Source organism: Rhinoderma darwinii, chromosome 5, assembly GCF_050947455.1.
Source record: "Rhinoderma darwinii isolate aRhiDar2 chromosome 5, aRhiDar2.hap1, whole genome shotgun sequence".
Lineage (NCBI taxonomy): Eukaryota > Metazoa > Chordata > Amphibia > Anura > Rhinodermatidae > Rhinoderma > Rhinoderma darwinii.
In genome coordinates this window covers 37,599,101-37,615,233 of record NC_134691.1, presented here as the reverse complement: position 1 = coordinate 37,615,233, position 16,133 = coordinate 37,599,101, and the positions used below count along the sequence as shown (strand labels likewise).

At 43.9% G+C, this 16,133-nt stretch overlaps 1 protein-coding gene across 4 annotated transcripts in view; it reads left to right on the top strand.

Annotated features, from left to right (window-relative positions):
- The window catches only part of OXR1 (oxidation resistance 1), a 531,616-nt gene that overhangs the window by 468,105 nt on the left and 47,378 nt on the right, over window positions 1–16,133 (top strand). For all 4 annotated transcript variants that reach the window (XM_075825829.1, XM_075825830.1, XM_075825831.1 and 1 more), the window contains 4 exons: window positions 2,994–3,076; window positions 10,056–10,163; window positions 11,499–11,612; window positions 11,804–11,956. In XM_075825829.1, the coding sequence (XP_075681944.1) occupies window positions 2,994–3,076; window positions 10,056–10,163; window positions 11,499–11,612; window positions 11,804–11,956 (458 nt within the window). The remainder of the gene's footprint in view (window positions 1–2,993; window positions 3,077–10,055; window positions 10,164–11,498; window positions 11,613–11,803; window positions 11,957–16,133) is intronic.

Sequence of the window (16,133 nt, the reverse complement as noted above, 5' to 3'; positions counted from 1 at the left end):
CGCTTACATATTCTGCAGCGCTGTACAGAGATGATCACCAGCCACATCATTCTCTGTCCCTAATGAGGCTCATCTATCTCAGACACACATACAAGGGTTAATTTCATAGAAATGTTCTATTCCTATGTTCTTGGAACGTGGGAGGAAACCCATGTCCACACGGGGAGAACCTACAAACTTAAGATGTTGACCTTGGCCGCATCAGTACCCAAAACTCTATCTTCAAGTCACCGAGCCACCCCAATATACATGATATTTAATAGCCTGTCGGGTCCTGGTAATGCCTTTGGTAGCCCTACTACTAGTAATTCACATGACACTATAGGCATCGCCGGCCGGAGTGATCTGCAGAAGGGAAATTACTTACTGTGGGAGAATGGGTGTTTTATTTCTTCCCCTGATTTTTCTTTAAAACTGATCTGACGAGGAGGGGAGAAGGCAGCTGCACAGACAATGACTAGGGACGGTTTGCTATGGCAGTTCCGATGACATTCCCAACCAAGAGTGACGCGTCTACAAAGCAGCTGAGATTCGCTCACATGTTAAATGCTCTTGGACGCCCCATTATGTGAGACTTTCAGGCTTAAAGGGGTTTTTCTATTTTTATGTAAATGTAAGTTTAAAGTGGCATTGTCATGAGATGGTGCCACTGTAAATATAGGCATCTATAAAAAGTGTATGAGCAGAGAGTAGCCGGCAGAGAAGGCTTCACTGTACAGAGGTCCCGGGGCAGTCCGCTGCCTCTACAGTCCCTGTGATAAGGACATGTGGCTGGTGCTGAGGATTCTCTGGGGGGGGGGGGGGCGGACTATAATCTATGTGTAATCAAAGTCTTTTCAAGATAATTTATTTTGTTGCGATTTTTTTATTTATTTTATTTTAAATCTGTTTGCTGTCAGTGAATGGAAACATTCTTGTTTCCAGAGGCCAAAAGTCTATACACACCTATTTACATAGCTGAAAACTTGTAACGATTGTGTAGGAAATCCTCTGAGCTAAACTGTCTGGACCTCCGACTGCTACAGTGTATTGATGTAGGGAACATGAGAGATTTGTGCTGCTGCTTCTGGGTCTGTGCCGGTTTCAGCATTTTGGGAGCCCTCCAGAATGATGAGGAATTTAAAAACCAAAGTATATTAAAAAGTTGCAGAATTTAGACTCCCTTTGATCTCCCTCTTGCTGGTCTCTACTCCTTTTTCTTCTGCTTCGTTCACATCTGCGTTCAGTATTTTCACCGATATCACGGAGCAGAATAACGGAAATACCGAAAGCACCGGATCCATTGCATGATGGACACAATCGGCGCCTGATGGAACCATTCTGCCATGGTGTCTGTCATTTTACCAGACAAAATAGCGCAGCATGTATTTTGTCCAGCATTTTTTACCCTAGCGGAGCCTCAAACACAGATGTGAATGGAGCCTAACCAGTTAAACCTGAGATTCTCCTGTAAGGCCCCGTGCACACAACCATGTTTTTCATTCGTAATTACGGACCCATTCATTTCTATTGGCCACGGGCACCTTTCCGTATTTTTAGGGCTGGTGTTCGTGCTGAAAAAATGATAGAACCTGTCTTAGTCTTGTCCGTAATCACGTTACGGACTCTCCCATAGAAGCCTCTGGGCGCTTCCGTAAATACGGACGGCTACGGATGTGTATCCGTATTGCTATGCAATATGTTAGTGACATAATTTACAGCCTCCCTCCCTTTTTATTTTTTTACGGATGCATTGCGACCATATTTGCGGATACCGTATCATATATAGGATGACTACGGATCCCTATTTACAGGCAGTATTTACAGATAGATGAAAATACGGTCGTGTGCACGGGGCCTCCTTATACAGCATCTGATGGAGCGGGCTACAGTTCAACCGAAAAATCCCTCCGTGTTACGACTGAGGCATACGGAGGTACAGTAGGGCCCTATAGAGGTCTATGGTTGTATAGTGCCATAATATGGCAGTGTGCATGAGCCCTAAGAGCTATATTCCTAGGCTGCCTTTCTCTTAAAGGGAAATGCCCCCTTCAACCTAGAATGGGCAGTTTTGAAAAGTTTCCCGTCGATGATCGGTGTGTTTACACGTGGCAAATTTCTTGCAGAAATTTCTGCAACTGAAAAATCCATTCCATGCGTGTCTTTGGGGTTGTTTTTGCAGCATGTGCATGGATTTACCAATCAGATGCATGGAACAGTTGCAGAAATGTCTGCAACAAATCTGCCTCGTGTGAACATGCTCTGAGTGTAGTCTGCGACATGTTCTGATTGTGAAGCTGTAGAACAAGTATTGATCACAGGCGAGACAAACTGATGCAGACTTAGGCTCTGGTAGGGGCCTCCATCGAGATTACCGGAAACCATAATGCAGCATGCTGCGCTATTTCCGGTAAAAAAAAAAAGTTGCTTCCGGGTTTTCCTTTGTTCTCCTCCTCTGACGCAGCAGAATGACCCAACGCAGATGTGAACAGGGTCTAACACTTATGCAGAAGAAAACAAACCCCAAAACAAGGCAAACTTTAGCTTCATTGGTTGTAATCCATCCACATGGAACATAACACAGCATGTAACTATGATAAACTGGGAGATGGATGGGGTGAAGCTACGGCCGCAGATCTGTTCTTGAATGAATTCATTACAAATGACTTCTTTTTCTTCTCTTACTTCTGGTGCTTGGTGTATGGATGATCCCTCAGGGCTGTAGTGAGAATCCATCTGCTGATCACACATTGCACATTCCCTTCTTGGTTCTGTAAAGTGTTTATTTCGTGTGTTGTAATGGGCATTTTCACTGGATAACAGGACGCACGGCCGCAGCTAATGTATTACACTTGTCACAGTACTTTTTATATCGGTGAAAAAAAACCACGCAGGCAGCTGGATCTCTGAGACTGAACCTCCAGTTACAGAGTGAAATAGATGTCTGCCTGCCGCTCTCTACCCAACCGCCTGTGACATGAATGTAACACGTAGCTACCCTCTCTATCCTCCAGATACCGGCCAGAAAAAGAGCTTTGAGAAGAAAGATGGGCGACGGATGTCCTTCCAGAGACCAAAGGGAACCATGGAATACACGGTGAGCTTTGTCTGTGCACTTTGAATGTCCCCCCCCGCCCCTTCCCCTGTGCAGTGTGAATTCTGCCAGTGCTCGGTCTGTTATGGGATTTTTGTTCTTGCACCGGGTACTTACAAGCGCAGGTTGCTTTTAGTGCCCGAGCTACATTAGCAGCAAATTATGGAAATCTACCTTGACCTTGCCTGGGATAAATAACCTTGCATCCTCCTGGGCGTCTTAAAGATTTTAGCACCTTTTTTTTTTTTTCCTCCGGAGCTGAATATGGAGCCTTTCTGACTGCTATGTTCTTGAAATGACCCTCAAACCCCTGCTGCAGGCAGCTTCTTCTCCTGTTACTATGGGAAACCGAATGTGAAATGCTGAGGCTTGGAGAAACGCGCTTTTTATTTCATCAATCTCTGACTTTCACTGAAGAGGAAATAGAAGATTGACTTCCAATAATAATCTCTCACCCTTCTGTACGGTAGATTGTTATTGCTTCTGCTACGTCTTATGATTTGCACGTGCCTGTGCTTTTTAGCCTGTCACCTCTCTATTATATAGATCACCTATATTCCAATATTTCTCCCTAGAATTCACTATGTTCATTCAATGGCTTACTCGATTGGCTCCTATTTATAAAAAAAAATCGCCTCCTTGTAACAAGATAAATGATATAATCCAGAACCCGAAAACAGTTGTGCGATGGTCATGTAGGACGGGACACATTGTTTGTTTGATTTTCTTTATCAGATTAGCGTTTTGATAATGTTGAGGTTTCTCCTTTAAGAAGAATGTTCAAAGAGTTGCCGTTTAATCCACATTTGTTTTTTTTTTTGTTTTTTTTCTCCCGTGCAAAACTTTAAAAAAAAACTTCTGTCTTTGATCAGTTCTTTTTTTATTCATGGAGCAAATGAAAATAATTACCAAGGTATTGAGACCAACCACTGTTATGGGACCCGAAGGCTGAGGGGGGGAGGGGGGGGCGCAACTCTACTGCTAAAAGAGCCTCGGGGGCAGGAGGAAGGGGGGGATGGTATGTAGAGAACTCAGAGGTCATTAAAGGGAGGGAAAGATACAGGGGACGACGGATCGATGACCTTTGTGTTTCATGAACACGCTCAATGCTCTGGGCTCTAATCCACTAAGAATAGAACAAGTATTTTCTGGCTTTTATCGTTTGCCAAGAGAATTTACACTTTATTGTCCAGTAAGCCTGGTAATCCAGCAAGTATACAAAAATAGTAGTGTGCCAGATTAACAAGGACTTGCTGGATAGCCTGGTGTTTAACTGATCGGCACCAGGTCTTCAGCAGATCACTTCATGTTATCATCACCATCCAATACTCCAGCGGTCCTGAGGATGCTGGATCATTGTGCCTAATTTTAAAAAAAACTTTTGGTTTGTATTGTTCTCTCTTAGGGTATGTTCACACGCAGTGACCAAAAACGTCTGACAGTACGGAGCTGGTTTCAGGCGAAAACCGCTCCTGATTTTCAGACGTTTTTGTAGCAACTCGCGTATTTTACGCACGTTATTGGAGCTGTTTTTCAATGGAGTCACTGAAAAACGGCTCCAAAAACGTCCCAAGAAGTGACATGCACTTCTTTTTCACAGGCGTCTTTTTACGCGCCGTACTTTGACAGTGACGCGTAAAATTACAACTCGGAAAACAGAACACCATAAAACCGATTGCAAGCAATGGGCAGATGTTGTAGTCGTATTAGGGACATTTTTCAGGCGTAATTCGAGTCGTAAAATGCCCGAATTACGTCTGAAAACACTGCGTGTGAACATACCCTAAGAGTTGCCCCCCCCCTCACCCATATTCATTAAAAAAAAAAAGAAAAAATCCCAATTGGATATATTTTTCATGTGGGTTGTCACTCTACTTTCTGCTAATCTCCCTAGTTGTTCAATGATACATCCCATTCACGTCGTATTGTAGATTTGTCATTCAGAACCCTTGGAAAGCTGAATGACAACCCACATGGCTGCAAATCCTGTGTCAGCTGTAAACACGTTAGTGATCACCCAGCTTTTCCAGTAACCTCATATATTGGAGAACTGAAGGACTTGTATTTATTCTCACTTGACCATTTCTGTAACTTCTATTCATTTTAATAGAGAATGTCCGCACATGTGCAGCAACTTCTCCAGGAATAGCTGGGACCGAAGCTGCCAATATCTGCTGTATGGGCAGTGTGTGATTTTATTATACTGATTGCTGCACGGATGAGGTACATACATACATATATAATGTATGTGGCTGCTATAGAACAACTTACTCGCCAGACTTGACTTGAGGAATGACTTTTCTAAACATCCTAAACTACAGTGAAATTCCTTTAACCTGGCTATTGATGATACACAACATCTGTTAATCCGGCACATGTTTCTGGCACAAAACCGCAATATAATGTTGACTTTTTACCAGAATAGAAGCAGATGACTGAACAGAGTTACAGAGTTGGGCCTTATTCACACGACAGGGTCCCAACAGGTCCGAATGTCGGCCGATAAAATCGGCCGGTTTGCATCCGTTCTGATTCCGTTCCGGGCCGGGCATATCTGGACAGTGACATCAGGGGCAACTCCTGAAGTGGAATCCCCATGTGGCCGGTGATTCCACTTCAGGAAAAGCCCCTGTCGTCTGTGTCCATTTATAGACACTGAACGTTACTGGCTTCTCCTGGTGTGGAATCCCCGGTCAGAGTGTTCGGGGATTCCGCTTCAGGAGTTTCCCCTGATGTCACTGTCCATATATGGACAGAGACATTAAGCGATCTGTCCAGGAGCGGAATCCCCGAACACATGGGTATTCCGCTCCTTCAGGGAGCTAAAGTGAGGCTAGCACATAGCAGAGCAGGGAGATACCTCCCTGCTCTTCTATAGTGGCGTCACTAGAGTAGTAGCGGCGCCATCGGCCATGGAGGTGTCGCCGGGCCAGGGCGCTTTTAAAACAAGCAGGGGAAGGGAGCCAGCGCAGCGCCCCCTTCTACCTGCTGTACACCCCGGCCCTGCCACAGAGTACCCCTGTATACAGCACCCCCACATTGTAGAAACTTACCTGCAGCATACAGCGATTCGTTAGAATGGCATAAACTCCTCCTCCTCCTCGCATGCACTCTGCGCTGTAAGGAGAGAGTGAGAGACGGTAGACACAGATATGGGGGCCGGGTGAACGGCTGAAAATAGGGCATGTCCCATTTTTTGATGGCCGGTTTTCCCAAAAGAGTTGCTGCTTCACCAAAAAAAGTCATACTGCCCATCATCTCGCTACAGTATTGATTAGAGGCAGAATAAACATTTACATTAAGTGACGCACCGGTGACATCTTTTCAGATTCTAGTCGTTCTTTTTCTCTTTTCTTCTCCATACAGTCCAAACCTCTATGATGATGTCTCCTATTTCTGCAGTTTGCTGCTCAGATGTCTTCAGCTTCTCACTTCAAACATTTCTGCACCTATAAACGAAGACAAAATTCTCATGGTGCCACAAACCACGCCCCTAAATATAATAGTTCCAAACATTGCACCTCTAATTATAATAGCACAATACAAAGTATACGTTGCTATTATAATCAGGGACACAGTGTCCCACACACACACACCAGTGCTCCCTGTAGATAGGTCCCCCTGTAGATGGTACCCACATACAGCCACCTGTAGATAGCGCTCTACATATAGCCCCACATGCAGATAGTGTCCCACATATAGCCTCCCCTGTAGCTGGTATCCCACATATAGCCTCCCCCGTAGATAATGCCACTCACACTTTTAAGTGAAAAAAATAAACTTTACATACTTGCCTTGATCCCGTCCCCGCATCGTCCTGTGTCAATGCAGGCCTGCTCTCTTCTGAGCAGGTCTTGCGGGGCTGAACGACGCAAGCGGTGCGATGACCTCCTCCCGCCGCTTGCGTCGTTGAAAGGCGCTGATTGGCGGGGCAAGTAATTCTGCCCTGCCAATCGGCGTCATTGATACGCGCTGAATGATGTGGCACGGAACGTGCCCGGCCATTCAGCACTTATGCATGTAATTGTATCTGCGTCCTATAGACGCAGGTACAATTAGTGCAGGAGGGGGTGGCGGAGGCTGGTTTCAGTTGCGCCCGAACGGCGGTCATGGCGTCGACTGTCGCGCTCGGCCCCACCAACTCAGTGGGCCGCCGCCCCCCCCCTTGCTAGCTACGCTACTGCTTTGAACCCTTTTTAATTTTTTCACATTTGTTATGTTGATGTCTTGTGCTAAAATAAAAAATTCACGTTCTTCCCCATCGTTCTGCACTCAATACCCCATAATGACAAAGTGAAAACAGAATGTTAGTTCTTTGCTAATTTTATTGAAAAGAAGAAACAAAAATCTTGCATTGACAGAAGTGATCAGACCCTTTACTCAGGACTTAGGTCAAGCACTTTTGGCAGCAATAACGGCTTCCAGTCTTCTTGGATATGATGCCACAAGGTTGTCACTCCTGGATTTGGGGATTTTCTGCCATTCTTCTCTGCAGATTCTCTCAGGCTGTCAGGTTGGATGGTGACATCGGTGGACAGCCACCTTCAGGTCTCTCCAGAAATGTTTGATTAGGTTCAAATCAGGGCTCTCGCTGGGCCACTCAAGGACATTCACAGAGTTGTCCCTAAGCCTCTCCTGTGTGGTCTTGGCTGTGTGCTTAGGGTCATTGTCTTGTTGGAAGGTGAACCTGCGGCCCAGTCTGAGGTCCAGAGCACTATGGATCAGGTTTTTATTAAGAATATCTCTGTACTTTGCTCCAATTATATTTCCCTCAACCCTGACCAGTCTCCCTGTCCCAGCCGCTGAGAAACACCCCCAACACATGATGCCGCCACCACCATGCTTCACTGTAGAAATGGTATTGGGCAGGTGATGAGCAGTGCCGGGTTTCCTCCGGACATGACGCTTAGAATTGAGGCCAAAAAGTTCAATCCTGTTCATCATTCCACAGAATCTTGTTTCTCACAGTCTGAGACTCCTCTAGGTGCTTTTTTTGGAAACTCCAGGTGGGCGCTTTGTCTCTTACTGAGGAGAGGCTTATTTACGGCCACTCTGCCATAAACCCCAGATTGGTGGAGTGCTGCAGTGATGGTATTTTAGCACAAGACCTCAACAAAACAAAATGTGAAAGGGTATGAAGACTTTCCAAATGCACTGTATCTCTTCTCTAGTGGCCAGCGTGTGAACTGGAATATTCCAACATAAAAGGAATTGCAAAAAACGAAAGAAAAATCTGTTCATGATAAAGCCTAGCTGGGGTTGTGTTCTTAGGAGTGATGATGTTGTTTTGGTGACTTGCTGCTTTAGAGGTGTTAGTCGCTGTACACCATGACTCTTTTTTTATTTTTTATTTCTGCATGATTGATTGTTTTTCTGTTGTCTTTTTGTTTGTTTTTTACCTCCCGGCAGCATAGAAGAGGTTATACATGAATAGTGTGTGCCCTGCACAGTGCATTGCCCTCAGCAGTATGTAATAAAAGGACACACTTTGTAATGGTCTTGTTTCTTTTAGTTCATTGCTTCAGGAAATAAAACAAAATGACGGCATGGAGCAAAGAGTATCACATTTTTCAGTCTCTTGTTTATATCGGGGAGGGACTCCGTAGCTGGAAATGGAAATGTTACACTACTTACTGTCAGAACACCTGGACGTACACGTGTGGTCCATTGTATGTTACCGCAAACGGGTGCATAAACTTAGGTGCTGTTATTGTGGAAGCATTTAGAAATAACAACCGCATGTCAAATTCCTGAAGTGTATAAAATTTCCTTCTGTTGTATCACTCACTGCGAAATGTCCTAAACTGTCTCTGGAAGTGACATCAGCACAAGAATTGTACGTCAGGAGCTTCATGAAATGGGTTTCTGTGGTCGAGCAGCTGCACACGAGCCTATGATCACCATGCACAACGCCAAGCTGGAGTGGTTAAAGCACGTCGTCACTGGACTATGGAGCAGCGTGTTCTCTGGGGGGACAATCACGTTTCGCTATCTAACAGTGATGGATGACTCTGTTTTGCGCATAGCCAGGAGAACCTTACCTGCTGGCATACCTGTGTCCGTGGATAATGGTTTTGGGGCTGTTGTTCAGGGTTTGGCCCCTTATTTCCAGTGTAGGGTAATGGTAAAGCTACAACACGCAAAGACATTCTACACAATTGTAGCTTTAAAGTTTGGTGTTCGACCCTTTACCGTTCCACCATGACTGTGTCCACTGCTATCTCCATAAAGACCTGGGGTGATGAGTTTGGTGTCGAGGAACTCTAATGGCTGCCCAGAGCTCGGGATGAATTGTGAGCCAGACCTTATCCAACGTCACTGTCTAACCTCACAAGTGTTCTATTGGCTAATTGGGCACAAATTCTCACAGATACACTCCAAAATATTGTGTAAATCCTTCCCAGAAGAGTGGAGGCTGTTGTAGCTGCAAAATGGGGCTCAACATTATCGTCCATGATGTTGGAATAGGACGTCCAACAAGTTCATGTACGTAGGTGTGATGGTCAGGTGTCCACATACTTTTGGCCAGTTAGTGTGGATTCCATCCTTGTTATAGGTATTAAGAAATGACATGCAATTTTACTTCCACACTTTCTATATTCAGGATCACACTTTTGCCTTCTAAAGACCATTACTATAGGTGTTACATCATTAGTAGTGATCCCGGTGAATACACACCCGTAAATGTACGGGAAGGTGTCCATGGTCGATAGAAATGAATGTGTCAGTATTTTATTTGCAATTACGGATTCGAAATTGCAGATAAAAACTACGGACATGTGCATGAGGCCTAATGCATTTTATCTGCACTGATGCATTAGTTTGACAACTTGACCCCCTAAAATCCCACGTAATGTTTGCTGTGAACGATCATTGTGATTCGTCTTTCTGTAGCGTTGTGGTCGTGGATTTTCTATCTTTTTGTTTTATTCTCCGTCTACCTAAAGTTGCCGATTTATTGGTTTTATTTGTCTTTTTACAGGTTGAATCCCGGGATTCTTTAAATAGCATCGCTCTGAAGTTTGATACGACACCAAATGAACTAGTGCAGCTAAATAAACTCTTCTCCAGAGCAGTTGTACCTGGACAGGTATGTTCTATGTTGTTGTGTGTGTCTATTGTATTTTATTACTTGGATCAGGTTTGCTGTATATTATACTTACTTTTAATCTTTAGGCCCTGTTCACATTGAGGTTTTTTTTTGTTTTCCATTTTTTTTGCCGGCAGAAAAATCTGCTGGAGTTTTGAGGCAAATTTCGACCTGTCTGCAATTTCTTGCTGCGTTTTCCACCTGTGGCCATTGAGCGCCGCGGGCAAAAAACGCTTTCTCTGCCTCACATTGATTTTAATGGGAGGTCAGAGGCGGAACCGCAGCAAGGATAAGCATGGCACTTTATTTTATTTTTTTTACCGCGAGCAGCTAAAAGCTTCCGCATGAAAAAAAAAACTCCTCCGCCTCCCACAGAAATCAATGGGAGGCGGTTTCGGCTGTTTTTTGGAGCGGATTCCAACGTGGTTTCCGCATCAGAATCCACATAAAAAACCTCTGTGTGAACTTGGCCTTTATAGTGTCTACTATAACAATTGTATCATGGTGTTAATCACTAAACATAAGAACTGCAAAATAAAACTGATCTCTATTTTAAAGGAGTTGTCTGCTTTGAGTAATGGTCTTACTGGATCGCAGGGTCCCTGCCCATAAGCTGCTTACAGGGTGTCCTACCATGACCCTCTGCAATCGGCTGTATTCTATCGGAGATCCCTATAGCAAGTGTTTGTTTCTCCTGCAGCGCCACTACAGGGAAAATAGAGCATTACGCCATTCCCATTAAAATCAATGAGTTGTCCATGTAAAGTACAGACGTAAGTCCTCCAGCGCAAGAGATACTTTTTGTCGCTGTTCTCCACACTGACTACCAGCTGGTTGTCCTGAGCTGGGGACCCCCAGCTGGTAGCCACACTACACTACTATATATATATATATATATATATATATATATATATATATATATATATATAGGAATTCTATCAAATTAGATTTCCCTATTGGGGATTTAAAAAAAAAAAAAAAAAAGTTTTCTAAACTAGACAACCCCTTTTAAAGTTCTTGTGTATTCATTTCTAAGCACAAAACATAAAAGTGTGGTACATTTGCTTGAAATTCCCCTTCAATCCTCATTTCAGCGTTGTTATCTTCTGTTAAAACTAAAGTGAATTCTGTAGTCTCCTCATTGCTCCAACTTCCATGGTCAACAGCAGTTTAACTTTTTGTATGGGATCCTAATCTATACTGTGTATAAAACATGGCCGCACTTAGTAATCCATAATATATAAAAATCATTTGATAAAATTGTATGGTGGTTTGTTTGTTTTTTTTACATTTATTTATTATTATAATATATATCATTTTTTTTTTCTCTCAAAGCTTTTATATGTACCGGATCCGGATTACATTTCCAGTGTGGAAAGCTCGCCATCGCTCAGTCCCATAAGTCCGCTCTCTCCAACCTCATCCGAAGTTGAATTTGAGAAAAGTGCAGTAAGTATAGACGTGTAGGATTATTTTTTTTTTGCCTTATATAAATTGTCAAGAATGGCGCCTTCCATTGATATTTCTTGGTAACACAGGATGATTGTACCTTTTCAGAATGCTTTTAGGTTCGTGTTGCAGGTCCCCGTTTCTGATTAAGCGCAGTAGTGTGACCTTTAATGTATGAAATGTTATTGTAGGACCATAATCCCAGTCGCCACAAAGAGTCAACATCCTCCCCAGCCTATCCTTCAATCCGTCCATCTAGAGTGGTATCTTCTACATCGGAAGAAGAAGAAGCCTTCACCGAGAAGTTTTTGAAAATTAACTGCAAGTACATAACTGATGGAAAGGTAAGGTCTTCATCATTACTCCCCATCTCTTACCTCTCCACAATCCACTAAGGGTGTGTGTGTGTGTGTGCGTGTGCGTGTGTGCGTGTGTGCGTGTGCGTGTGTGTGCGTGTGTGTGCGTGTGCGTGTGTGTGCGTGTGTGTGCGTGTGCGCGTGTGTGTGCGCGTGTGTGTGCGTGTGTGTGTGTGCGTGTGCGTGTTAGAGTTCATAGATAGACATTAAACCCAAAAATGTAATTTTCTTTGTATTCGGTTTGTGTTCCCATTCCACAGGTGTTTTTGTTTTTAACTTTTTTAGCCTCTTTGCAGATCATAGCTTTCCTCCTATAAAGTTTCTCATAGATGCTTTAACATCATCCCCATTCTCCGGATCAGTGGTGATCCCATCAGTCAGACGCTTACCTTTTTTTTTTTTTTTTTTTTTTTTTTATTCATTGATCACATCCAATCGATATGCCGTAAATTCGTATGGTATGAAATCTCCTTAAAGGGGTTTTCCCACCAGGGACATTTATGGCATATCCACAGGATATGCCTTAAATGTCAGATAGATGTGGGTCTCTAACTTTAGAATGGTGCCCCATAAACCCCGTTTTATCTTTCTCTGTTTCCGCTACGACTTGTAATTTCCGACCACGTAAGTAGAAAGCGGCGTTGCTCACCTGAGCTGCGCTATTTCCGTAACTGCCATTTACTTCTATGGGAGTTACAGAAACAGCTGTTTTCTACTTACATGGTCGGAAATTACAATTTGCAGCGGGAACAGAGAGAATGGGGTTTAGGGGGCTCCGTTCTAGAGATAGGTGGGACCTGGATCTATCTGACATTTTATGGCATAGCCTGTGGATATGCCATAAATGTCCCTGATGGAAAAACCCCTTTAAATGGGTGTCCAATCTCGTGATTTCTTTGTTTTAAAGGGTAAATAAACTTTAAAAAAACTTTTGATATGCCATAGTGACATGTCAAATTTTGATCGGTGGGGGTCCGAGCACAACCGCGCTATGCTGCTTTTTGTTTCTGATCGCTTTCCTCGGAAAGACGAGCAAGCGGTTTATGGACTCAGACATTTTATTGAGCCTGTACTCTGCTTCGAGTAAAGCTGATCGCAAACAAAGCACACAGCGCTCACATGCGCGTTTCCACATCCAGCCTGGTACACTCTCTGCTTAACCCGTTAACTCCTGAATTTACTATCCCCATATTCGCGCACTTCTCACCCACCAACCAAGTAGGTGAAGGTCATTTCTTCCAGAAGCTAATGTCCCTGCTCCTTTCTAAAGGGGAACTCACTTTTACAATGCCCAGAGACGACATGGCGAAATTAAACTGCCAACCTAACTACAAAGGTCTTCCGCTCTGCAAGCTAAAATTACCTCTGCGACTAGGGATGCTGGCTCTCTCCAAACTACTGTGCTTCCCCATTCTAATACCTAGTAGATAAAGAAATATAGTTTTTACAATTTTTGCGTTTTACGTGACTCAAAATAAAAGGTATCGCCTGGACAAGAACATTTAAAACATATATTAACTCTTTAAAATGGGCTGCTCAAGCCAATAATTCCTATAGATACCAGACTAACCAGGTAGGTAAGACTAGATCAGGGTGCCAATATATTGGTTTCAATTATTATCTAACTACTCCAAATATCCTGTTAAAACATATAAATTCTGTCCCAGTTAAAAGAAATTGATGACCGATCCTCAGGATAGGCCATCAATATCTGATTGGTGAGAGAGACTCTCAGCACCCCCACTGATCATCTGTTCTGAAGGGAAGGTTTCCCCTTCATTTATGTCACTTCTCATACTGTGAATCGCTGACACACTCGTAGTGGTGGTTCACAGTATTACTACCTTCTCTCATTCACGGGAGAAGGCTGTAATACTGTGAACCTCCACTACAAGTGTGTCGGCGATTTTCCAGTACAGAGCAGGTAAAGAATGGAGTAGAAGCACTCGCAGCCCCTTCAAAATAGCTGATCAGTGCGGGTCCCACTCTCGGCACCGCCACCGATCAGGTATTGATGGTCTATCCAAGCTATAAGAGAAGGGAGTCCCATATAAAGGGGGTTCCCTATTCTCCCTCTCTGTAACATACCAAAACAGGCTGCTGGTCCTTCTCAATCCATCTCGCTTTTACATGGCCTTATTGCTCTATTGAATTTACTTGCCTGGTGTACCTTAATGGATGGCCTTGCTTCCTCCAAGTCACTCCCCTGCTACTTATCAGGCCTCTCTTCTGAGAAGACGTCTGTCAGGATCCCAACTCATTGTCCTGAGGTCCTAGCTCCTTTGTCCAGATTGAATTTATGATCACTGAGATCTGTTGATGTTTTGGTTTCCTCTATTTTTTTCCTTGTGTCTTCTGGCCTTATGATTTTAGCTTCGCTGTGAATAAGCCTTTGGCTTATTGTACTGTAGCTCGTAGGTGCGTCTTCAGCTATTGAGCTTCTAGACTGCCCTCTTCCACTCTTCAGTTAGGACCGGAAAAAGTCTCTCCCTAATGGTCTAATACCATCTTTTTAGTATATTTTCCTTTATTTCCAGGGGTGGATTATGTAGCTTATTATGTCCAGCTAGACTCCGTACTAGTTTTATTCACAGTTTACTTTGAGGATATTCCCCTAGAATCAGTCCTTGTTTTTGTATAGAATTTTGTGTATATCCTGCTTTTGTCTTTCTCCTACTTCTAGATTTGACTGTTGGGAATTGACCTATTTCATTGTCAGTCTGTTTTTTGTTTGTTTTTTGTGCATAGTTTTGTTTGTATTCTTACATATTATATAAAACTGATATTATATGGTATACTGCCTAATGTGCTGTTAAGCACAAGAAACTTTTGTTTAAAGAAAGAAAAAGGATCTGTGGTCAAAAACTAATGTTTTAAAACTTGTTGGTAATGGGAATTCTTCGTGTGCTTATATTTCTATTACGTTCATGTATCAGGCAGTTATGCTCCAGCTTTTTCTTCCTCTCGTAGTTGGGTTCAGGAAGTAGCTACATAAGCCATTTTTGGCAGATATGAAGATATAATCTTGTCCGTGTCATACACAGTCGAGTGACATTATTATGACCACCTCCTACTTTCGACGTCGGCAGCGCATTGCCCATCAAGGAAGTGATGTGTCGTGGGCAGGCTTGGTGGGTTGATAAGGTGTGCGATAGGCTGTCTGAACACATATCACTCCTTGATGATTATTGGCTGTTGGGCCAGGGGTGGCAGTATTTCTCAAACAGCGCAGTTTGTGAACGGTTTGCGTGCTGCTGTGGTGAAAGTGTATGGACAAAGGTACCAGTAGACAAATGGCACCATTGGGAATAACCGAGGTGGAAACTGCGGAGCACCACGTGATATTGATGTGAGATGTGAACGTTGGCTATGAAGGTGCGTGAGGACCGAACGACACACTACAGTGGAGCAGCTCGCCGTGAAAATCAATCAGCGGGCTACTAGACGTGTGTCTAAAACAGTTCAGCGAACCCTACTGCGTATGGGGCTCCGAAGCAGACGGATGGTCACTGCTCCTATGCTAACAAAGGTGCATCGGGAAAAAAAATTCGATTTGCACGCCAGTATCTGAATTGGACCACCGGTGATTGGCAAAGGGTTGCCCACTCCGATGAGCTACGTTTTCTGCTTCATGGAACAGATGTACGTTGGCGTGTCAGACGAGAAACAACAGAGAACGAACACCCTGCAACCATTGCTGGAAGAACACGATCTGGTGGCGGCAGCGTTATGGTTTGGGGAATTTTTACATGGCATTCTCTGGGCCACTCGTCCATGTGGAAGGCACTCTGAACCGATTTGGGTATGAATCCATCGTTGCAGATGCTGTTTGTCTTCCCCGGGGCTGATGGAATCTTCCAGCAATACAATGCTACATGTGACATGGATAGAAATGTCCGACAGCGGTTGGAAGAGCACGACCAAGACTTCCAAGTACTTCCCTGTCCCCCTAATTCCTCAGACTGGAATCCAATTGAGCATCTGTGGGACCACCTTGATCGTCTTGTTCGCTGTATGGATCCTCCCCCCACGCACCCTGCGGCAAATGTGCGATGCTCTGCTGTCAGCAGCTTCAGATACCTGAGACAACCGACCAGCACCTTATTGAGTCACTCCCCTCCCGTCCAGCTGCTGTCCGTGCTGCACACGGCGGTTACTCTGGATC